At 39.6% G+C, this 26,516-nt stretch overlaps 1 protein-coding gene across 3 annotated transcripts in view; it reads right to left on the minus strand.

Annotated features, from left to right (window-relative positions):
* The window catches only part of kat6b (K(lysine) acetyltransferase 6B), a 206,064-nt gene that overhangs the window by 78,749 nt on the left and 100,799 nt on the right, over positions 1 to 26,516 (minus strand). For 2 of the 3 annotated variants that reach the window (XM_072583260.1, XM_072583259.1), the window contains exons 6-8: positions 26,238 to 26,370; positions 20,116 to 20,990; positions 19,281 to 19,405 (exon numbers count right to left, since the gene is read on the minus strand). In XM_072583260.1, coding sequence (XP_072439361.1) covers positions 19,281 to 19,405; positions 20,116 to 20,990; positions 26,238 to 26,370 — 1,133 coding nt within the window. The remainder of the gene's footprint in view (positions 1 to 19,280; positions 19,406 to 20,115; positions 20,991 to 26,237; positions 26,371 to 26,516) is intronic. The other variant, XM_072583261.1, reaches the window with a different exon arrangement.

Consider the following 26,516-nt stretch of genomic DNA (forward strand, 5'->3'; position numbering starts at 1 on the left):
TGAATGGTTAAGCTGGTTTAAAGGGCCGAATGGCCTACTCCTGTTCATATTTCTTATGATTCTTATTCTCAACTGTTTGATTAATTTCCAGCACATGATGCTCCCACATTGAACAATATGATGTAATACTATGTTAGAAATTAGACATGGTTCTAACATGGCATAGCACTCAGGACAGATAACCTGTGCAGCTTAATTCTTATAACTGTACTTACTATGATAGACAGTAGACCAGACAGATGATTTAAAATAACACATTATTATATATGAGTTTCTATTTCTACTGAAGAGTCACCCATGCCACCTACATGCTCTCAGAGGTTTCTTCTTTTGTTTCCCTCCCATTTCATGTACGGAGAAGGGCTATTCTTGGCTGGCAGTGACTGACATGGTGTACAGATGGGCTTTAAATACAGGCAGAAATCCTGGCAGTGAGTATTTCTGCTGCTGGTGAGTGTGTGACAGTGCAAGTGTGGTGATGTAAGTGCATGGTGCATACATGATGAGGCAAACAGCATAAAACTGCATAAGATAAACCGCTAGATCTCACGGAGAGAAATTCCCCTAAGAAACTGCATGAAATTGACACAATCACTTTCTGGTAAAATTCAGCCCAAGGTTCCCAAAAGTGCTTTCAGCACAATATTATGAAACTGCATCTACAAACAGACAACTTGACCCAAGTGATCCTGACCAGCGTTTATGTTTCTGACAAAGCTCCTTCTGCACTTCTTCCAATCCAACTACAACTTGAAGTTGAAGGACAGGAGTGAGGCAGAGGAAGAGAGTCCAGTGTCCAACCCTATATCCCTGGAACACTACTGAGCCAGATCTGTGCTGACTCCCTGATATGCTCTCTCAAAAAAAACCCCCAAAAAACGTAGAAGTTTAAAACTGTAGAAAATGGAAAACAAATTCAATCTCCATATCATTTTGGCAGGCAAGAAAAGAGCTAAACGCAATCAGTGCTAGTAATTACAGAAGGGTTTTTTGCCATCTGCTTCCACTCCTGAACTGAACCTTGATTATTAAAGATGACTTGATGGTTGCACAGTGTCCAGCACTATTTGCAGCTTATCAGATATTGAAGAAGTTCGTGTTCCTGTGCAGTAAAACATGGACAATATTCAGGCAATGGCCATCAACAACTGAAAAAAAAACTAACCATTTTTCCATGACATTGTCTGGCTGAGTCCCCTATCTTCAACATCCTCAGAATTACTACTGACCAGAAATGTAATTGGACACATACATACATTGTGACTACAAGAACAGGTCAGAGAATGAAAGTTCTGTCGGAAGTAACTCAGGAATGTGATGGAATACTTGCTTGGATGAGTAGAGCTATAGTAATGCTCAAGAAGCTCACATCACCAAGACAAAGCAACCTGCAGGGATAGCTAAACATCCAGAACCTTAACTGTTCATTCCTTCCAGCACTAATGCAGTGACAACAGCATATATTATATTCAAGATGCACTGCAGCAACTTGCCAAGGTTCCTTCAATGGTACCTTCCAAACTCACTTCTATCATCTAGAAACACAAGGGCAACAGTCACAAAGAATACTGTCACCTGCAAGTCCCCTCCAATCCACACACATCATGATCAGAAATTACATTGGTGCTCCTTCACTGTTGCTAGCTCAAAATTCTGGAATTCCCTTTCTGTGAGCACCTTGAGTGCACCTGCACCAGATGGACTGCAGCAGTTAAAGAATATAGCAACCCATCACCTTCTCAATAGCCATTAGGAATGCGAACAAGTTTGGCCTTGCTGGTTCATATCACATGCAAGTATGAAAAATTGGAATATGGTGACCTTGGAGTCAGCCAGCATTTTGAAATTTAATAATGTTCGTACTTTGAACCATAATGCTTGGAAGATAACTGCATTACATGCGCCTATAGTGTAATTGAAATAAGCAAGTAGAACGACAAATATTGTGTGCTGTTAACATTATTTCTGCTTAAATGACAACAATATAGAATCACCAAATATTGAATTTTGACATTCACCAGGTTTCAGGTGTTCTTTCTTTGATTCATTCATGATGTGAACATTGCCAGCCCACCTAGCATATTGCCCATTCCTAGATACCTTTGAGAAATTGTACGTGAGTTGTCTTCTTGAACTGCTGCAGTTCATTTGTTAGGTAGAAAGGAAAGTTCAAGGATTTTGACCCAGAGACACTAAAGGAACAGCGATAGGTTTCCAAGTCAAGGTGATGAGTGGCTTAGAGGGGTACTTGCAAGCTCCTGCTCAATGAATATATGAATAGGAAGTGTGTGAATTGCATATTTATTTATACATCCTAACTTGCCACACTATTTTTGTCACCTAATCTTTAATTGCTTCGTATAAAATTTTCTGTCAGAGAATATCTATTTGACGGTTCCATACATGATACCATGACTTAAGCCACAGGAATATTCCTTTTTCATTAGCAACCAATCAGCTAATGGCACCATCATAGGGAACACATTAACAAAGGGGAATTTAGAATAATTTAGACAACATTTGAGAAACTGATTCTGCAGCTTTTAAAATAAAATTTCAGCAATAAAATTATTAGCTGTTTGAACTAACAATCCAGTGTAGGATCAGGATGTTAACCTATTTTAACTATTTGTCACAACAATTTCCAGTGTCTGTCCAAGGCAATTGCTACATTGAGTAGTTCTGAAACTTCAGGTTTGATTACCAACTCAAAACAGTAAACAGGAGCGTTTGTAAAAATGGACAACCCAAGATGACTCTGACTCCAAATTAAATCCCACTGTAAAGTATTGAACCAAAAAGCAATTTGGGTGATACACTAATCCTTACCTCAGGCACAGATTCCCTGTAGCTCAGCCTCACTAATTCCTTGTTTCACCTGGCATCTGTGGAGAGGGCCAAGGCCGAAAACAAAGGGGAAATTAAATCAGTGCTCATTTGAGTCTGGGTTCCACAAACAAAAGGTGAAAAAAAAGCAAGGATTTATGACCTAGAGAAAAGGTCATACAGGAATAAACATGATTTTAATGATTTCCAGAGAGCACTAATTGAAAAGAAAAGCTCATCCCTTCAGCAATTACTGGCTGTTCTATTGGATCCTAATTAGCTGTTTATGAAAACTATGTGATTTCATTGTCAATAAGTGACAGCCTCCCCAAGCATTTTTACATCTGTAAACCCAGATTCCTGATTTCAGGGCAACATCGAAATTTTAAGTTTCATGTAGGAGATAGATACTGTACTATAGTATGAGTACTGCACTACGAGTCAAAATATCTGGATTAAACAAGGTTTTATGATTAAAGTTCAATGAGAAAGGAGGGCTTCTCCGAAAGTTTTAAAATGAGATTTCAATAACCAACAAATCAAAGTTCTTGTATTGAAAGATATGAGTTTTCTTGCTGCTTCAAAATCTGATGCATTCACTCAGCAGTAAGCAAATCATCAATGCAGGGAATGGTCAGCATTTTACTGGAATTGAATAAGGAAAAGAAAAATCAGCCAGCAAGGTTTAATTTCATTCAATCAAGTATCAACAAGAAAAGAACACTATATTCTCCTCCTGGGGAGAGAACTAATTTTGCCAACCAAAACTGGCAATTTGAAATGAATGACTTTCTCACAGAAAACATATCACCCCTTCACTACTTTGCGTTCCCCTTCTTATTTAAAAATACGTAAGTGGCAAGATGGTTTTAACTTGTTTAAAGGCATATTTTGTTCTATCTGCACTGATTATATGCCTACATTCCAAATAGGCAACTGCTTACATACTTATTCCCATCAAACAAATAAAGTTTAGCCACAATAGACATGACATTCCTCATTTCTTGAAGAACTGTGAACATTCACAAACAACTTGGTACCTCATGATTAAGATAGACTAATAATTAAGAGTTACTTTGAATACTGGAGGATAATCGTACCTTCTTTCCCTGTCAAGTCAGAGCAGATATTCAATGCATAGCACAGCCATGCTGCAAAACTTTTCAACGCTGAGGTAAATCACATTTTTATTTTTGACTTGGAGCTGACAATGTATTTCAAACAGCTTGATGTTCTACTCAAGTTTGAAAATCTTTCTCAGAAGTCCTTTGTAATTCTCAGCAAGTAGAGTCCTTTCCCAGAGTTTGGAGAAGGTTTTATATGAAAATCATACAAAGTCTCCAGGTAACATGAATGCTTTATGGATACTGACCATGAGGACAATTAGCATTATATAAGAGTAAGTTTTAGTCTATAACATTCAGTGAACACTATTGAAATTGAAGCCAACTTTGAATGAATGCATTATTGTTCATGATTACACGAATAACCCACAAGCAATTTTGAAAAGGTCTTTGCAGGATAAGTGAACAGAATATTACAGTCAGCATTATTTGATAGTTTAAAAGTAGTGCTACCAAAGCTGAGGCATACACCTACATGCGTCAGTTTAGAGAGTATCACCTAATCCAAAATGATAGCTCAATCATGGGAAATGTAAGATACAGCACAGCATATATTTATTCATCATTATACTGTTTGTGACCAGATTTTTAATTGATTCTTTTGTCTTCTATAGATCATATTTATTTTCAAATTGGTACCGAATAAGAGCTGAAAATGTGTTGCGGGAAAAGCGCAGCAGGTCAGGCAGCATCCAAGGAGGAGAATCGACGTTTCGGGCATGAGCCCTTCTTCAGGACCGGGCAGGGACAGTCTTGGACACCCCGTGCTGGCCTCTTACCTGCCCTCGATCTCTTCATAGCCAACTGCCGCCGCGACATTAACCGCCTCAACCTCTCCACCCCTCTCACCCACTCCAACTTCTCACCCTCGGAATGTGCAGCCCTCCATTCCCTCCATTCCAAAAACAATTAGACCTATTAAGAGCCGCTTGTTCAAGGCATGTATGTGGATGGGTAAAGGAACGCATAATGTTCTGTAAGCAAGAAAATTATTTAGCACCATAAATGTTAAATGAGCCTACATATTGCATCAGAAATAAGGCAGAGAGTCTGAAAGCAAGTTACGATGGCAAAGTAATAACCACTGTTAAAATAATATGTGAAAGTTGTACTACACAGTCAACAAGCCCAAGTCTAATAGCTCAGCACACAATCTATGTATTAAGATCAGCAAGTTTGAGATGACATACTGTACTGGGCCTGTTCTGCATGTTGAGATGGGTGGAAAAATAAGTCATGAGGCACTATTCAAAGAAAAAGGATCTTGCAAGTGCCTTTGCCTTCTTCTATCAACGAACATCACCTGAATCATTCTTCTTAATTCCTATACACAAACTGGCTGTTGTGTTTACAGTGGTGTATCAAAAATAATTAATTGATTGTAAAGTATTTTGAGATATCCCAACAGAATAAGAATTCTCTTTTTAAATGCTTCTTGTTGCGAAGTTGGGTAGAGTACTTGCAGATTGGGAGTTAAAACATTAGAATTTGTTGTTTGTGAAATTGTAAAATGGGCCCTTTAAAAGATTATGCTTTTTCTGTGCTTTGAGATTAAAATGGATGTCTTTGAGCAGCAGCTTGAGTTTGCAAGGACACATAGAATCTGAACTGAAACATCTGAATTGAAAGGCTGCACAGTTAGCAGGCCAAGCAGCAATTTTTACCAAGACAACAGGTTTTTGAATTTAGCTAATCAGAATGAACCAGGCACTTAGATACCAAAATTGAAAAATGTGGTGCTGGGAAAACACAGCAGGCCAAACAGCATCCGAGAAGCAAGAGAATCGACACTTCGGGCACAAGTCCTTCTTCAGGAATGAGGCTGGTGTGCCAGGCGGGCTGAGATAAAAGGTAGGGGGGAGGGAATTTGGGGGAGGGGCACTGGGAATACAATAGGTGGAAGGAGGTGAGGGTGAGGGTGATAGGCCGGAGAGGGGGTGGGGGTGGAGAGGTCGGGAAGAAGATTGCAGGTCAAGAAGGCGGTGCTGAATCCGAGGGTTGGGACTGAGATAAGTTGGGGGGAGGGGAAATGAGGAAGCTGGAGAAATCTACATTCATCCAGTGTGATTGGAGGGTTCCTAGATGGAAGTTGAGGTGCTCTTCCTACAGGCGTCGTGTGGCCAGGGTCTGGCGATGGAGGAGGCCAAGGACCTGCATGTCATTGGCAGAGTGGGAGGGGGAGCTAAAGTGTTCAGCCACGGGGCGGTTGGGTTGGTTGGTGCGGGTGTCCCAGAGGTGTTCCCTGAAATGTTCCGCAAGTAGGCGGCCTGTCTCCCCAATGTAGAGGAGACCACATCAGGTGCAGTGGATACAGTAAATGAGGAGTGTGGAGGTGCAGGTGAATTTGCGACGGATATAGAAGGATCCACTGGGGCCTTGGAGGGAGGTGAGGGGGGAGGTGTGGGCGCAGGTTTTGCACTTCGTGCGGTTGCAGGGGAAGGTGCCGGGAGTGGAGGTTGGGTTGGGGGGGGGGGGTGTGGCGGGTGTGGACCTGACAAGGGAGTCGTGGAGGGAGTGATCTCTCCTGAATGTTGATAGGGGTGAAGAGGGAAATACATCCCTGGTGGTGGGGTCTGTCTGGAGGTGGCAGAAATGATGGAGGATGATACGATGTATCTGGATGTTGGTGGGGTGGAAGGTGAGGACCAGTAGGGTTCTGTCCTGGTGGCGATTGGAGGGGTGGGTTTCAAGGGCGGAGCTGCGGGAAGTGGATGAGATGCGGTGGAGAGCGTCGTCGAACACTGAGAAAAAATTGCAGTCTTTGAACAAGGAAGCCATTTGAGTTGTTCGGTACTGGAATTGGTCCTCCTGGAAACTACAAACCGACCGACTCCCACAGCTACCTAGATTACACCTCCTTCCACCCTGCCCCCTGTAAAAAACGCCATCCCATAATCTCAATTCCTCCGCCTCCGCCGAATCTGCAGGGAACACCTCTGGGACACCTACACCAACCAACCCAACCACCCCGTGGTTGAATACTTTAACTCCCCCTCCCACTCCGCCAATGACATGCAGGTCCTTGGCCTCCTCCATCTCCAGACCCTGGCCACATGATGCCTGGAGGAAGAGCGCCTCATCTTCCATCTAGGAAACCTCCAACCACAGGGATGAATGTAGATTTCTCCAGCTTCCTCATTTCCCCTCCTTATCTCAGTCCCAACCCTTGGATTCAGCACCGCCCTCTTGACCTGCAATCTTCTTCCCGACCTCTCCACCCCCACCCCCTCTCCGGCCTATCACCCTCACCCTCACCCTCACCTCCTTCCACCTATCGTATTCCCAGCGCCCCTCCCCCCCTACCTTTTATCTCAGGCGGCTTGGGACACCAGCCTCATTCCTGAAGGCGGCTTGTGCCCGAAACGTCGATTCTCCTGCTCCTCGGATGCTGCCTGGCCTGCTGTGTTTTTCTAGCACCACATTTTTCAACTCTGGTACTCCAGCATCTGCAGTCCTCACTTTCTCCCACTTAGATACCAAAAACCTAGTAAATTTAAATCTGACGGTTGTGACAACATAGGACCAATCCTATTATAAGGAATATTGATACGTCATCATGGGTAAAAAAGAAGGGGACAATTAGACAAAGACCCCAGAGCTAACTGCCATTCGCCAGATCTAATAGCCCTCAGCTCTTGAAAGAGAAATTGGTTCTCAAAGTCATCTATATCTTAGAGAAAGCACCATTTAAATAATAAAGGCATTTCTGACAGGAGTATGACAAAAAAGGCACTTCTGACAGAAGATCAGTGAAGAAGGCACCCCTGATAGAAGAACTGGAGAAAAAGGCGTTTCTGACAGAAGAATTGATGGAGAACGCACAGAACATTCCAGAAGACATGTAACCTGGTTGTAATTTCAAGAGACTAAAATCAATTTTTTCATTACATGAGTGGGATCTGGATATATTGGAACAGCATACCATGAGAATATTGTTTTATTTGAGAAAAGTTAGTAGTTAGGAAGGATTTATTTGGTTTGTTAATAGTTTAGTTCATTTGTTCACTGCTAGAGTGAGATAAATAAATTGTTACTTGTTGATTTTGGAGCAAGTGTCACTTACTCTCTTTACAGGTTGTAGGACAAGGTGCTCCTCTTTGGGTGTTTCAGCTTTAGTTTGGGCAGATGGGGGAAAATGGGCAACCTTCGCTTCATAACATTACCTACAAATTAGTGAAACCCAAAGTTGCTGAAGAGGTTTAAACTGGCAATGAATGGAATTCTCAAATGATTAATCAAATTTCCAATTCATTATGATGAGAAGATGGGTGAATAGAAATTCAGGTAAGGTCAATATATTTCACCTTGTACAAAGCATAAGTGAAAATGGCACCTCATCGTGATCAGTCACTTCAACCACTGTCAAGGAGAAACAAGTTCATTTTGTTGAGAGATAGGCCTGCAGCTGGCACCTGGCTCTACTCGAATTTTCTTTGGATATTCCAGCAAAACCTCGTTTAATATAAATAATGGGGCCTATGGGAAAATGGGGATGGGGCAGACCAGCAAGAAATATCACTTGCAATTGTTCAAATGTCTAACACAAAGTATAGCACAGTCTGAATGAAGGTATAAATCATATTTATCAATGAAACAAAAGTAAAGTTAACAGTGTTTTAAGAAACATTGTTAATGCAGGGACAGACTCTCTCATTCTTGTTAAGCAAGCTATATCGCATATTCTCTTCTAACGCTCAAAACGCTTTATAATATCCAGCTTCTCTTCCAGTGTTACAGCCTTTCCTTTGCATTTACCAACCACAATTTTATCAGCAGGATGCTTCTTGCTAACAGTCTTGTCACAATACCCCTCCTTTTTTTGGCTAAAAAAGGGGTAATCTAGGAGTAGTGCACCTTTTCCAGGAAGCTGCTCAATGTATCTTTCAGAAAGCTGCTTTCAGCACAGTACCTCTCCCAAAAAGCTGCTCTGTCGGAAGCTGACATCGGCACTTGTGCAGAACAGCGCGCAGACTTTGGCACAGATCTCGGCGCACGCGCAGAACAAAGTGCACAAAACGATCACCACGATTGCAAACAGAGGCAAGTGTTCTTGAAACTCCCGTTCCTTAATTCCTCAGCAACATTACATGTGGATCACGCTGCTGGAACGCAAGTATTCGGAGAACTGCCTATATTACATAATAAAATAATTAGCATAACTCATTCATTAATTGTGACGTCTTGGGCACTTTAACTATATTTTTGTTCTTTTGTTCAAGGACAAATAAAATGCTGAGATTATTAGCAACTAAGTTCCGATGGTTACACGTGAATGGTCTTGCAAAGAAATCATGCAAGTCAAGCAAATAAAAATGTGCCCAATTAACGTACTCAAATTTGATGTCTTACAAATCAAGAAAACTTCTTAAGTCCAAACTACAAAATACGTACCCTATCTGAATAAATCCATTAAAAAAATCTTTCTAATTTAACACCTATAGTTATAAAAGTTGAATCAGACCAGGGCAGATGATATATTTCCGTGAGCAAGACAAGGAAAATACAGACATGGGATTTGGGACTGAGATAACAAGAACTATGCCACCTGTTTTTCTGAAAAAAACAATAGAATAAAATATATACAGCAACTTTCTGCCTGGAAGCAATTTCAACCTGGTACTGAAAGAAAATCTTTTGTTAAAACTGCCTTATTTTCAGATCATGCCTCTAAATAGATTGATTGCTTCCATGGATACATTATATGCTTAATATGAAATTCCTAAATATGAAAATATGAGGGGGATATTAACAAACAACAGAATGTTGGTAAATTTACTGACTGACTTCCACATAAAATCTGCAATGTTCATCCCACTAGATTTTAAATTTCAAGTATTATCATGTCAAGGGCAGTGTGTGAATTCAAGGAGATTTCAATGGCATTCTAACAATGAATAACATGACATATTCCTAATTAATGCCACAGCTAATCTATCAATTACAGAGAGAAGATGAGTTCAATTAATATCTGGAATTCAAAAATCAAGCTCTTGCAATCAATCTACAACTGAACAAGCTGCCATGATTCCTAGCTGACAAAGAACTTTGAGAAACATTAAAAATAGCTGAAATAACTTACAGGTAAGCTACAAAACATCTTGGAGGAATGTTCACATATCTCTAAGGATGCTCATTAATATTCTTATACTCAAGGTAGATAATACCCTATAAACATGGGTAGGATGCAACTTCTCAATATTGAAATAATAGTGATACTAGCCCTCTAGTAAAACTCTGTTACCAAGTTAGTAAACAAGTCAGGAGTAGTGAACAAAGCAACTAGCCTTTCATGGTTTCTTCAGGGAAAAAAAAGGAAAAAGAAATACAGCAAAGCTGGAAAAGTTAATCTGTAAGGTTAAACAGGAGTTCATAAAATTATGATTATTTTGAGAAATGCACTCCATTGAAACAGTGTCTTCATTAATCCATTATATTCTTAATGTAGTGGTCAGAGACCAATTAAAAGAGAACCATAAAGTTTGTCACCATCCTTTGCCTGCTCCATGACAACATGGAAGTTGTATTAATAACAAGTGGTTCCACCACTGAGCCACTCCCTGTTTGGACTGGTGTCAAGCAGGGATGTACCATCACCCCAACACTGTTCGCAATCTACCTCACTGCAGTGCTTTACCTCACTGCCAACAAGCTCCCCACTGGATTGGAGCTTACTTACAGTACCAGCGGGAAATCATTCAACCTCCGTCAAGCCAAAACCAGAGTCACCTCAACCAGTGTCAATGCCACTGAGCTGCATCATGCAGATGATGCTTGTGTATGTGCAATCTCAGAAGATGCACTCCAGACCATTGGTGGCACCTTTACAGAGGCACAGGAGAGCATGGGTCTCACTTTGAACATCATAAGTTTAAGGTCCTCAATCAACCAGGCCCAATCATCAAGGTCCATGGGGAGACCTGAGAAAACATTGACCTTGGCAGTGTCCTGTCACCCAAACCAGCGAATGATGAAGAGATCCAGCACCATCACCAGTATGCTAGCACAGCATTCGGCTGCCTGAGAAAATGGGTGTTCAAGGACAACATCAGATTCGACACTAAGATTATGATTTACAGATTGTGCTGGTTCCCACCCTCCTATGTGGCTCTAAAATGTGGAGTCACATAAGGCGCTGGAGCAGTACCACCAATATCACTTGCACAAGATCCTGCGAATCTACTGGGATGAAAGATGCATTGACATCAACGTCCTCGACCAACATCCCCAGCATTAAGGCACTGACCACCCTTGATGAGCTACAAATGGGGTGAGCACATTCCGCATGACTGATATGAGAATCCCCAAATGGTTGATCTACTCCTAGCTTCAAAACAGCTGGCGAGCCCAGGTGAACAGAGGAAGTGCTTCAGGAACACCCTCAAGGTCTCACTAGCAAAGTGTGGCATTCCCACAGACACCTGGGAATCGCTGGGCCAAAACCGTTTAAAGTGGAGAAAGAGCATCTGGGAAGGAGTAGAGCACTTACAGACTTGCCATTGCGAAAAAATGGAAGCCAGGTAAAAACAGCGCAAGGAGCATGCTGCCCACATTTGCACTCCACATACCCTTTCCAGCAACAACCTTCTGCCCTAAGTGCAACTGAAGCCACATCAGTCTGTACAGGCACTTATGGACTCACCTTGGGAGTGGAAGAGAGTGTGTTCAACTGCCAATGAAAAGAGAGCCCAAAAGTAATGCCTCATGACAGCTAAAATAGTATCATCTAAATTAAATGCCTCATGCTTGATGTAAGGTTCTGACAACTATTCTACCAAGAAGAAAACACAGTATTGAAGTGTATTATCGACTGGTCCTTCTCCAGATATGTTTGATGATTTAATTAGCAAACGGACCCAACAAGACTCATTCTATTAGACATCACAGGGTCCCAAAGGCTCAAACTGCCTTAATGGTGCACGTTTTAGAAATATTCTTGATTTCTATGGTTGCACTTCATAGGATTATGGTCAGCATATTATCACTTCTTCCTTCCTTATGTCCAGAACTCCTGCATGTTAATGCTTGTTAAACCTGGGGAAATTAGTAAAACAACAGTTTGACCAAAGAGATATGTTTTTGGATGTCAGTCAGAGTAACAGGTCATTTACTCTTCTTCATTGTTATTCACCCACTTTTTTGTATTTCTCTACATTATGTATGGCTCACAAATGGGTATCCTGATATCTGGCCATGTCATCTAAAACTAGCTAGAATGTATGAGAAACAAATTTGCTAATTTTCTATTTCCCCATTCTCATCATTACAATTCCAAAGGCAGCTGCAAACAACATCTCTACAGTTACCAAACAAGTCAGACTTGAAAATGATTAACCAGAACAACAGACAAAGTGATTAGTCACTGTGACCAGACAAGCTGAAATGATCATTTTTCTCATTCAATCTATGCAGAAATTGGATATGGTTCAATTCTTCTGAAATCTCCAGCTATAGGAGGTGGAGAAAAAGAACAGAACAAATTTGCTAGTTCTCACCAGCTCAATACTATGAATGAGTAGAGAATGCAGTTAAGTTTCATGCAATTGTTAGTGTTCTTAAAGTGCTGAGTTGGAATAATATCTAAGTTTGTTCTCAAAAAGGCATGTAGCTTGTGAGCTCAATATAGCATGCTCCACACTCTACACATGATATACCATATAAATTATTGAAATAAATCAGTGTTTTGGTTGAGGACTAGTAAAGTACCCATAGTAAGTCACCCTAATTGATCCGGTAGATAACTAGTACACAACGCAGAAAGTAGCAATGGAGTCAAAGTGACAAAAATATCCTTACCTCTTTAACAAAAATATGGACTAAAATTTCCCAGCCTCACAGCAAAATGACCAGCAATATAGCTGCTGCTGAGAATGTTCCCAGGATCTGCTGCCTGCTCACAGGAAGCAGGTAGCCGAATAATATTCTTAAAGAAAGAATTTGGTGCAATTTTATGGTCTCTCTGCCATTTTTCTGACAGTGGAAATAAGGGGGGCATCTTGTCAGCTCAATGGAGGGTGCCCCTGTTGGATGCTGGATGGAGTGATGCTAGCAGCAACCATCAAAACTGGATGCTCAATGCTACAAGGAAGAAGCTGCATTTGGGAAAGGTTTCAATCATGTCCAACACTGATCCAAAGGAGGTGTTTCTTCGCCAACTTAAGAGTCTAAATGTTAGCTTTTCAATGCTCTGTGTACAGTCCAGAGAGAGAGAGCTTGCCTAATGTTGAGATGTCCTTGCAGTCCCCAAATTGCCTTAGCAGCATTCAGCACTGACTGCAGGGCTACCGAGGCTCTACAGCATCTGGCCTCTGATTGGGCCATCTGCCTAATGCTACGTTATGACTAGTTGGCCTGAGTTCTAGATGATATTTAAACAATCCTAGAGACTCAGCCAATAGCTACAAGGTGCTCAAGTATAATACTTTATAAATCAACACAGACATTTATTGAACAATAAGTAGTATTTGTTGCTAATATATTGGTATAGTTTAGATCTGTGACATTGATTTAAGAATAAAGTACGCGACTGCAAATTAAGTTGAAATACCTATATATAGAGAACTTTTTTGAACAACACAAAGATTTGTCTTGCATTAACGAAACAAAATATGTAGCAAGTTGTTTTTCAGACCTTATTATCCTGAGGTCAGAAATATAAGAACAGATGAACATTGAGCACGTAGCTCCTTGCTGTAATAATAGTGATTGCTCATCTTCTCAGAATTTGTCAAGAGTATTACATTCTGAATATCAAGTGCTGTACTTCAACATACTGTCCTTTTGAGATTTCAGCTTTAAATAAATAATTACCAAATCAGTCAGATCTAAAAAAATCTATCCTGAAAATGTTTGTTACAGAAGCATATTTAACAGTCGTGCTAGATGCGGTGGTTGGATTCCAATGACAAGCTAAGATCGAGTCTCGTCCTATTGGGACACAATTAAGACTGATAAATTCTGAAGTCCATGGTATGCTTATGATCAGCAATGTTGCAACAGCATGATAAATAGGAGATGGAAACATTGAATATAGAGCAAAATTAGACCATTCAGCACTTCAAGCCTGCTCTGCTATTCAATATGATCATGGCTGGTTATTCATCTCAGTACCCTGTTCCTGCTTTCTGCCCATATCCCCTGATCAGTTTAGTCCTAAGAACTAATATCAACACCCTCTTGAAAGTCTTAACAAATCCTGTGGCAGAGAATTCCACAGACTCACTATTCTCTGGGTGAAGAAATTTTTCCTTTTCACCATCCTAAAAGCCCTGAAACTGTGATCCCTGGTTCTAGATTATCGAGTCATCAGGAATGTCCTTCCTGCATCGACCTTGTTTAATTCTGTTAGAACCTAAAAAGGTTTCAATGAGATCCTCCCTCATTCTTTTAAACTCCAGTGAATGAAGTCCTCACCGATCCAGTCCCTCTCTGTATGTCAATCCCACCATTCCAGGAATCAGTCCAGCAAACCTTCTTTGCATTCCTTCAACAGCTAGAACATCCTTCCTCAGATTAGAGACCAAGACTGCACATAATGAATATTTGCAGTTAGTATAAATGGAATTAACAACAGAACAAATATAGAAGTATTTTCCTCCCAGTGTAAAATCTAGACTCATTAATTTCTCCCTTTGTTCAGAACCTTTCTTGTGCCAATGTGAAATTTAGAAGGGAAATGTGGCTTCCCCCGATTCAAACATAATTTATTCTATATTTACTCCCAACTTTACCTTTTAAAAATTAAAGCTGGAAGGACAACGCTTGACCAGTTGCATGGCTGAGCTTTAAAGATGGCGCCGGTGCCAGGAATCCCAGGAGGTCCTGGCAGTGGCCAGTACGTCTGCCTGCAGTGAGTAGGAGAATATGATGAGTGGGGTGCATAGAGATGTAGTGCATAGTTAATGAGGTGAGTGTGGGAAGATAGTGCAAGCAAACCAGCTGGAGGTCGGAGAGAGAAACACCCCATGAAACTTGCCAAAAATGATACTTAGTTGATTTCTGTTAAGATTCAGCCCAACGTGTCTTTTTTCACCAATACTCAAGTTCTGTACTACTAAGTGACTGTGTGAAAAAATTAATTATATAACTTCATTTTACGATTAAACTTTCTAGTAGTTTTCTGATAGTGTTTGCATATGTCTCAGATACAACTTAAGATGACAAATATTCGTACAAGTATACTTCAAACCATTCAGTGGAGTCTAAATAGTCACAGAATTTAGTTCACTTTTATCTTCCACATTCTATGTTATTTCAACATTCCTTAAATAAAACATTTTGTTCTAAGTTCGGGTCTGGTTCGGTCCTCGTCATCTGTTTAATTGTGTATTCACTGATATGGCATACCGGGATGGCAATCCACAGATTCAGAAAATCCCATGAATTAGGAATAAAGAGAATAAAATCATCTTTTATGCTCCAGCACAGGTGATATATTGTATATCCAGAACAAAATCTTGACTGTTTTGAGAGTTTTTTTTAATCTCAAATGAAATTTCAACCTTACAGTTATGCAATTTTCCCCCATATTGGTAAATCGAAAAAATGTTATTATTTCACATATGCAGTACACTTATAAAGATATATATTGTATTCATAAGAACATATCATCTATTTCAAATTGAACTACTTTTAACCTTTTCATTCTCAAATGACATTAAAAAATGGTTAGCTCTTAGTTTATGTGTAGGCAAAGATTTGCCAACTCGATCAGAAATGAGAAGTTTAAATGAATATTGTAAATATAAGCACATTCACATTAGCACATTTCATTGTGCTAATCTTTGTAACACTGGAATGAAGATTTTTACTTTCAAAATGGAGGGGTCCAGGTGATACTCAGTAGCCAGGGTAAAACATTCTGGGAGATGGCAGCCTCTTTCTGGGACGATGTTAATAATATAGAGCTGCGATCAGTATGTCAAGGAAGCTGTTGAGGGTCCATTCTGTCTTTTAGGAAGTGAGGACTGTAGATGCTGGAGATCTGAGTCAAAAGGTATGGTGCTGAAAAAGCACGTCAGCCATCATCAAAGGAGCAGGAGAGTTGGCTTCAACTTTCCCTTCCACTCCATCAAGGACATGCAAGTTGTGGGCCTCCTCCACCAAAAATCCAGACCACCTGACGACTGGAGGAAGAATGCCTTATCTTCAGCCTTGGGACCCTCCAAACACATGGCATCAACATCGACTTCACCAGATTCGTCATCTTCCCTCCTCCCACCTCATCTCAGATCCAACCCTACAACTCGGCACCATCCTCTTGAACTGTCCTACCTGTTCATCTTTCTTCCCACCTATCCACTCCAGCAACCACCCCCCCACCCCCCCAATCGCCTTCCCAGCTACCTTCCACATGTCCCCACCCCACTAATTATCTCTCAGCCCCCTTCCGCTCCCCCCCACATTCCTGATGAAGGGCTTATGCCCGAAAAGTCGATTCTCCTGCTCCTCAGATGATGCCTGACCTGCTGTGCTTTTCCAGTGCCACACTTTTCGACTCCATTCTGTCTTTCCCAGTCTACCCTTCAGTGTGAAGTATGCCCATTCGATCATCGTGTCCATGCCCTGGGGTTCCAGCTTCATGTGTCCCAGTCTAGGTAAGGAAACAATGCTGGCTGCTTATGCACAGTTTAATTATCCTATCTACATACTTGCTGACCCATGTTGTCTCCCAGGCCCTTGTATGTCTCAATTTTTACTCACACTCACACATATTCACTCACTTACACATACAACAAACTTACATACACTTACAACACTCATACATACACTTACATCCCACTTCTGTAACACTCTGCAACTCCTCAACATGCATTTAATTCCAGCCTCTTATGCATCCATGTTTTTAATTCACTGCACATTTAAGAAGTCCTTGACATTCAATAGCATTGCCATTGCTAAATCCCTCCAATATCAACATCCTGGGGGTCACCACTGACCAGAGACCATCCGAAACAGCCCACTTAAACACAGTGGCTTCAAGAGCAGGTCAGAGCCTGGAGATTCTGTAGTGAATACCTCCTGTCTCCCAAAACCCATTCACCACACCTCAGATGGGGGAGGGTTGAGGGGGAAAGAGTCCTTTATAGTAACATCAACCATTTGTGGGAATTGAACCCATGCTGTTGGCATCACTTTGTGTCGCATATCAGCTGTATAGCCAACTAAGCTAACTGACCCCCACTGAAAATTTAAAATGGGGGTAGAAGTCAGCAGTTGCCTGGATGGGTGCAGCTTCGAAAATACTCAAGGAGGTCAACACCATTCAGGGACAAAGCAACCCAAGCTCGATTGGTATCACATTCACAAACATCTGATCCCTCCACCACTGATGCTCAGTCACAGCAGTGTATTGCAGACATTCACTGACGCACCTTAGACAGCACCTTCCAAACTCACACGCTCTACCATCTCGAAGGACAAGGGGCAGCAGATATATGGAACCACCACCCCCTGGAAGTTCTCCTCCAAGCCACTTGGAAAAATATCAGCCATTCCTTCAGTGTTGCTGGGTCAGAATCCTGAAATTCCCTCCCTAAGAGCATTGAGAGTCTACCTGCAGCACGTGAACTACAGCGGTTCAAGAAGGTGGGAGTGAGCTGCCTTCCCGATGGAGGTGCTGGCAACTAGGGACGGGCAACAAATGTTGGCCTCAGCCAGTGACACCCACTTTCAACGAAATAATTTTTTTAAAAAGCGCTCCTTAAAACTTGCCTCTTTCACAGAGCCTTTACCCTCCTGCTCTGTCTTCTAATACTTCTTGATGTCATATTTTATTTATCAATGTCACAGGAATTGCTGCGAGTTCGGACCTGGACAGCTGGGATTTGGATGAGCTGCAGGATTTTCTCCCTCAGGTGTTCCTTGTCTCGACAAATTTTAAAAATATTTTCACAGGGTTGGAGATTCAGGAGGGCATTGCTGGCTGGACCAACATTCCTTGTCATTGTCATTTGCCCTTGAGAAGATGGAAGTGGTCTAATTTCCTGAACTGCTACCATCCATGAGCAGGCAGCTTAAACCAGGTCAGTACGACTCACTGCACAAAAACAATTCTTCCTTGTATTCCCCCATCTGTCTGATGCCCAAAATCCACAGTGTGCTGCATTTGCTGACACAGGTACTGACATGTTGTATGCCACTGTAAATCAAATGTCTGTAGATTTGGGGGATGGGAGAATGGTGGTGGAGGAGTGGTGGTGAGACAGACTGGGAAAGGTACTGTGGAGAGATTGGGAGGAGCTGGGAAGGGAGCAGGTAGCATGAGAACCTGGATGGATGGCATCGGAACCGAAGAGGTGGGGTATGGGGAGATCCAGGCTGAGTGCAAAGGAATGAAGACAACAGAAGGGGAGAGAGCCTCCTGGGGCCTGAATCCTTCCTCTAGCCCCCTCCACTCCTGGTCCTGGGCCATTTGCTTTTCACACTCTATGGGTTACGCCGCTCCCCCCCACCCCTCACCCCCACCCCACTCCAGCCCCATTCCGGCATGATCTCCAGCCACCAATGAACCTTATTTCGAAACAGTGTACCCTTCACTGCACTTCCGGATGATGTTACACATAAAGTCCTGTTATAGGAAGTATATTATTAAATTAGAGAATGTTCAGAAAAGATTTATCAGGATACTACTGGGAATGGAGGGTTTCAGTTTAAATATAGGCTGAGATCTTTTCCACTGGAGTATAGGAGGTTGAGGGGTGACCTTACAGCATTGTAGATAAAGTGAATGGTGAAGGTCTTTTCTCTAGAGTGGGGAAGTTCAAAACTAAGGGATCATATTTTTAAGGTGAAGGAGAAACATTTAAAAAGGACACAAGATGCAGCTTTTTTTGTCCAGAGAATGGTTCACGTGTGGAATGAACTTCCAGTGGAAGTGGTGGATGAGAGTACAGTTCAAATATTTAAAAGACGTTTGGATGAGTACGTGAACAGGAAATGTTTTGAGGGGGATGAGCTAAAGTGCAGGCAGATGAGACTAGTTTAGTTTGGGAACATAGTTAGCATGGACTGGTTAGACTGAAGGGTCTGGCTCCATGCTGTATGGTTCTATGACTCTATGGCATGACTATAATTACAGACACAATAAACGTTTTAATTTTTTTAATAACAATTAAACTTTTGTTCTGTTTGTTGCTGACTCTTGAACTTATTGTTTCATAAGCATTACCAGCTCATATGCATAACAGGCAAGAAATTATTAAATTCTGCATGCTGAATATCTTAATTATATAACTAATTTTAAAGCACACAGTTATGTGAATCCACATGTGCAATGTGCAATACTGGTCACAGTTCTAGAATTTATTGCACTAATCAAATGAAGTACCTCACCTGGACTGAAAGATCCCGAGCTTGTCTGAACATTTCTAAATCCTCCTCTGTCACATTGTCCTGGTGGAAAGCTACACCTCCATCTGCAATATCCTTTTTGATATTTTTCATAATTTCTTCATTGTCTGCAGTTTACCAAAGTAACAGGAAAAATATTCATGTCCAAGAGCAAGATTGACTATCATATGAATGCCATTATATACTCCATTAAAAGCTCCATAACATGATCACAACTCATTTGGCTGCTTTATTACTCAAGTGAGGTAAATTAGCATTCTTCAGCTAACAATTTGAATACTAATAGTCACAAGACCAATCAAGACATGGCAATGGAGGCAGGCAACTGGCACAAAGTAATTCAACAACAGCATTTGCTTTGTCCAGCAAGGTTGATATTAGTGTATGCAAAGAAATGAAGGAGGAAAAACAATTAATAAAATGTAGAATAGAAATATCTACTGTTAACATATCTGCCATTTCTCTCTATCAATGCTGAAAGCAACAACCACAATGGCTGCATCACAGTTCAAAAAGGAACAGTAAGGTGAGATGAACAATGTGGCAATTTGGATGGTCATGCGTTTCTACAAAGTTGTAATTAGTGCTATGCAGGCATTTGGGACTCTTAGTACTACAACAGATGCAAATTAAACAAGATGTTTCATCGGTGATGCAAGTTTCTATGAAAAAATGTTAAGATATTTAGTTAGCTTCAGAAAAAGGGACAAAATATTTTGTTTACATTGGAGAAGGAACAAAAGAAGCTAAGGGCTATGTGATAATTAGAGAAAACTTTCAGTGAACAGGACGCAGGTTGGTTTGGACCTTTGCTTACCATCGTCCCGATCCTGTTTAATCCTTCCGTGTGCCATGTTCCCCATCCCTGCTGAGGGGGTCCCCATTTGAGGGGTCAATCTATACGTTAATCTGCCTAATATTTTGTGCTTTACAAAGAAGGAGCTTTGTCTGAAATGAGCAAATGATTTCAATGAGCATGTCCTGGAATCCCTCCATCCATGAGAAAAGGCAGGTAACATGAAGCTACTAATATCTTTCTTTTGTCCGATTGGAGGGTAGATTTTTGATGTGGGAACCAATTCAGGCTTATGCTGCATATGTCTAAGTGTTGCATAATTGGGATTCCCCTTTTTACGAGACTTTCTGTGAATGGTATAAATATGAGATAACCCATCAAAGAGTCCCTTTATACGGTTGCTGTTAGGAAGTTTACTATGAGAAAGAACACTTGATTGGCTGGAAGAACTTTGAGGGGCATTAGCAGAAGTGAAGGTGCTGGATTTGCGAGAGTTGGGGCTGTGACTAGGAAGTGAGGATTGACAGAATGGGAATAACTTTTGAGCAAAGCTTGTCGACCATGTTCTGGAGTTAGAAGTACGTGACTGTTTCAAAGTGCAGTTTTTTTTAAACAAATAGCATTTTGGAAAATCTATTATTTCACCTCGTGTCTTTCGACCATTAGGTGAAGGTGTAAAGAATTTAGTTAGGCCATCAACAAGGCCAAAGGTTGTTTGGTTAACTGTGAGTTTGGTAGTACCAGCCATGGTTTGGTCTGTATCAGCCAATCTGCTGCTCGAATGTTTCAGAAATGCAGCATGATGAAATGTTGTAGAGATTTGAGTCTTTTGACCCCTACCAGGTGACCCCCTTCCTGTGTCCATTGTCATGGATCCTTCATCATTGTCTGCAGATCTGTGGAAAAGTGCAAAACATAACATTACCACTAAAAAACGAACTTACAACGTTTCTAAGAGTGTTTCGAAAATTACAACTATATAAAGAGAAAAACAATGGGGAGGAAAATCAGATGCACAAATGAAGAATTCACAACCTTCAGTGTATGATTACATTTCTACTTGTTTATATTTTCATGACCATTTTTCATGTTTTGCTCCATGTCATCTGGAGTTATTTCCATCACATCATTTACATTCCCGCAATGTAAAACCATTCATCTCAAACCATTCTACAGTAAAAGGGATAAAGCAATTAAATTGGTTCTAAGTCACTGCTGATGTAATTAAACACTATAAAGCAAATAAACTTTTTTAGATAGACATGTCCTCTCTCAAGGAAATGCCCTTTTTCTAATCATACACCTCCTCCAAATAGGTCAGCGAAAATGGACCTTGATTATATGCAAAACTGCATTCTACTTTGCTGTGACAGTGTGCATCAACTTATCAATAAGTGATGTTACTACATAAAATGCTTCAATGTGGGCTTTGTGACCATCCATCATGAGCAGATAATTTACTGAACGAATATAAAAGGAAATCTTCAAGAAGTTATCTAACTGACATCTTTACAATTGTTCCTACATTCCTTTCAGAACTATCTTTTGTGTACTTTGTATTAAATCACCCAAGAGCCTTTGGAATACATAGCTTCGGTTCGGTATGATTTACAAAAGGCAGTATTAAGTTATGAAGTAAATCAAATGCCTCATAAATATAAATGCTTATAACATGACTTTGTTGATGGATATTGCCAAATTTCAATTATATATTCTTCAAAAACCATTTAAACAACTGCCTCACGAGGGGCTGTATTGCAACAGTCAGCTCCTGTAAGTTGAAGTGAACTAGGGATATTGACTGGAATAAATTGTGAATAAAAACCTACATATAATTAATTATTCAAGCTGACAGAATGAATCATATGCTTTGAAGTACACGCCCTTAGATTAAACTTAAAACAGAACACAACAGATAAATTCAAATTATTAAACTAAATTTACATACCACAAGGACACAGATGTATGTCAACAAAGGGCATAATTTTCATAAAAATTTTGATAACCTTTCCAAAGTCTGCAATTGGAACAACATTGTACTTAATACGGCTAAATGAGAAGCGAAGGAGATTTAGGATAGCAAAATAAATGGTCACATTTTGATAACAGTGAAACAGGGCGATGACTTGGCAGCAGTCGAAACAGCTGCAGTGTCAGATGGAGAGGAACTAAAGACAAACAGAATGGTCAGGCACTTTGGGAGGAGCAAGGAGTTGAAGTCTGAAGTCAGATGAGAATAAAATTCTGAGTTTGATCATCGGCTTTTCAAAGGAATACTATGCAATTGGAAAGAACACACAGTATTGACACAAAGAATTAAGGCAAGGGTAGTATGAGCGAATCAAGATTGTTTCCTTGAACCAAATTATTGTGAGTGAAAATGTCAGTTCTAGTCAGTAACAGTGAACTATTTTGGAATGCAGCACATGAGGCCATGCCTTCAATTGAGTAAGTGGATAGTTATAAGAAATTACATGCATAATGCCTTAAAATTGTCAAATAATGACTATTCTGTTGAGTTCACTTCTACCACAGTATTTGCCAGCTGATTGCCTATTCATATAATACCAATAAGTGTAGAACAATATGGTGATGGACAGGCTTGGGAATTGGAGACTGTCAAACAAGAGAAACATGTTCAATGTGTCCATTCAATAAATGAAATGCTTTAACTTAAGCTGAATCACCTTTTCACATTTCACAAACTACCTTCCCATAACTTCTATTGATCATAAAATCCCGAAAGTGTGGAAGCAGGCCATTCAGCCAATCAAGTCAACACCAACCTTGTGTGGTGAAAAGCATCAAAAACAAAATCATATTGTCAAATTACAAAAACATTCCAATTACCAATTACAAATAACTACAAACATCCTCAACTGCTTTCCAAACAATAACTTTTTAAAAAACTTAGCAATAGGTGATATCATAGTTAAACAGAAACATCATTGGAGTGGAGACTGATAAAATAAATCAAAATCATGAGCTGCTGTCTTTGTACAGCATTGTTCCTCTCAGTTTCATATCCTCCTTTGCACTACATTTGGTTTATCCTCAAAAGCAGTCTTCAATGATATACAGTTTTGTCCCCTCCAAATCCCTCATGACTTCAATCCTCCATCACTGGCATTTCATACAAAATGACTTCCTTAATACCATCATTGGTGGCAGAACCTTAAGCCATTTTGAAATTTCCTTTGTCTCAACACCCTTAAAAGAAATTTTGATACTCATCTTCTCAACTACTTGGTTAGTTACTTCACCCATATTTCCTTCAGGTTCAGTCTTTGTTCTTTCATACTGTATATAACTTATCCCTACTGTCACATTAACTTGGGAATACATGGGTAGCTCAATAATTCAATCTATGAATAATGAGAACTGATTTTTCTGTTTGCCAAATGAAGAACTTTCAAACTGGCTTTTCTCTCGGAATGACAGTGCACTCCTGCAAATGGCAACAGATGTGGTTCTGAAATCCAGATCATTACACTGGTTGGTTAAATGACATTGCCTCAAAAATGTGTTGGATATGATTAAGTATTCTTACAAGCAGCATATTAGAAACAGATATTTTATGTAATGACAGTCTTCTGTCATGGTTCACAACATTGCACGATGTGAACATGATGTGCTCTTATGCTGCATTCAAAGAAACGTCTAGCTCAAAACACTGACTTTCTAACTTATGGGAAAATAATTCTAGCCAAAATATGGAGTAATTTGCTCAATGCTCCTGGCAGTATTTGGATACACAATTAGAAGATATATTCCTGTCAGACTGATACACAGAATCATATTTCTCAAACAGATATATTGAAGATCTAAATGAATGGAACTGCACAGAAACCAGCTGTGAAAGATTAAGTTTTAAAACAATAAATGTAAGGAATTAAACATTTTAAATAGAATTAGTAGGAATGTGTATGTACATGGGAATTCATTTCCTTTACTCTTGACATCCAAAATAGAGTGTCACCTTACGTGGAAGTCATTTGTATTGAATTCAGAGTTCAGTTCAGTTGAAAGATGATGAACTTGCAATGATTGTGGATGGCAGTGACAGACTTCTTGTTGAAAATGTGTCATGAAGGAGAAGTGAACACTAGAATAGTATTTGCTTTAGCTACAAAAAGTCAACATCCATCAACTTTAACATGAATTTATATTTTTTCAGGTCTCTTTACCCAGTTTGACAGTTGTTGAAGATTGGAAGAGAAGCTGTTTGTACTCAATTACTTTACTGACAAAGCAACAATGAAGATTTTGAGGGCAGTTGCCACTCAATAGACCTTTCAATACAATAAGACTGCAAGGTTTCCTGAGCCTCTAAATAAAAATCTGTTTTAATGGACTGGATACTTGTTTTAGAATTAAAAATACAAAATCAAGATCAATTTTCCTCTGCAGATTTTTAAAATTGGAATTACATTAATAATTCAGAATCAAAGGGAAACACTACAGGTCTTTACTTAATTGTTGCTTACGCATTTGATTTAGCATAAGGGGTATCCCCATCAGTTTAAAAAAAAGCAATCCATTCTTGGACCATGAGCAACTGAAAGGAACTTGCAGCTTTTCTGTACTAATGAACAAATACACTACTCAATGTGGTAATGAACCAATAAAAAGGATGATCTTAGTTTTAATTCTTGGCTTATGCTGAGTTATCAAGAGAATAACAGGGGTATAAATGATTTGGGTCTTACATACTTGGGATAGAAAGGAAAAATAAGAAATCCACTGATGTTCTTATTCTTTTGTATTCAGCAAATTGTTGAATTGTATTGGTCAATGAATACTAAGGCTGTGCTCAGTTCCAAATTAAATGATTCTGATTACAAAATTACAAATGACTAACTGATTGATTCAGAAGTTTCGTTTCCAATTTTTTTTTAAAAAGGTGGTGAGGCAGAAGAAATTTCAAAATGGCTCAAGGTTCTCCCCGCAATGGTGGTTTGAAGGAGATGGTTATGTATAAAATGCTGGAGGACTCGAGTCATGAAGGATTTGAAGAAGAGGACAAAAAATATACGTCAGTGAAGACAATTATGCTGGACAAACAAAACCTACATGAAGATCAAAGAATGTTATTAAGATCTGGCAAAATATGAAAAGCACAAAAAGATACATCATTGTGTTTTTTAGGGGCACATGAAAGTATAAGTATCAATGAAAGCGAAGGCAAAGAAACCAATGGATAATAGCAGATTGGTGTGCATTCAGCTCCAAGATTAGGAGCCAAATTTAAAGGTAGTTGTAGATTTCTAACTTAGGAGCATGACATATATTTAAGGGTTTTGAGATAAACAAGAATAAGTACAGAACTTTTCAACTTACATAAAATAACAAGTTGAAAATCTTATTTTAAAAATCTTGAAATAATTACAGTTAAATTCCATTGGTTGATGGGAAAATAATTTGAAACGTCAAGCACTAAGTTGAGTGGCTACCTATTTTCATATAAAATTGAAGAACACAAATGAATTTCACCACAGTTATGACAGCTTTCTGTATTTAGGCACTGTAATAATACATATATATATAACAATCTGTGCCTTAGTGAGAAATAAAATTCCTGTTAACTGACAGTTTTCAACAAGTTAACATTACATAAGAACATAAGAAATAAGAGCAAGAGCATTTTTTTAAACTCAACCTTTGAGCGACTATGATGTTCAATTAAGGCTGACCTTCTATCTCAGTTACACCTTCCTGCACAATCACCATATTGCTTAGTTTCTTTTGTGCCAAAAGCATAATTCAGCCTCACATGTACACTCACTGAAAATAGCAAAATATATTTCCCAGACATCGATCTGGTTTTCATGTCCAAAATACTTCATCAGTTTGACTTCAATTGAGGTATAGGAGGTTTGAATAATAATGTAGACAATTTAATTTTTGTCACTGTTTAATATTTATTGATAATGTGATTTTCTTTTAAATGGAGCATCAATTTTCAAAAGCTACATTATTAATTTAAACAACTTTGTGTCTAGTCTGCCTTTCAATCTAGGGGGCAGCATTTTGGTTTGAAGGCATGGTAATTAGAAGGAAATTTATCAGGGTTACTTCTTTCAAATATTGCACTGCAAATATCTTTAAACATTTGTTATACTTGTTTCAAATAATACACATACATGGTTCTTTGCTTTAGTTTATTTTTGGGACGTCCTACTGGTTTCGCATAACGACGTTTGATCTGTGCGGCTTTCTCATGAAGTAGCTTTCTTCCCTTTTTCTTTGGTCTGCAGATTTGACAGATCCACATTCCTATCATAAAGGATACAGCCATTAGCTTTCTCAACAAAGTTTCCAATCTGTGCCAATCTATTTATAATTTACAAATCATGTGAAGCTTTAATTCCACTCCTGCTATGAAAATATGTAAGTCAGAAAACATTACAGGAAATGAGGAT

This window comes from Chiloscyllium punctatum, chromosome 13 (genome assembly GCF_047496795.1).
Source record: "Chiloscyllium punctatum isolate Juve2018m chromosome 13, sChiPun1.3, whole genome shotgun sequence".
Taxonomy (NCBI): Eukaryota; Metazoa; Chordata; class Chondrichthyes; order Orectolobiformes; family Hemiscylliidae; genus Chiloscyllium; species Chiloscyllium punctatum.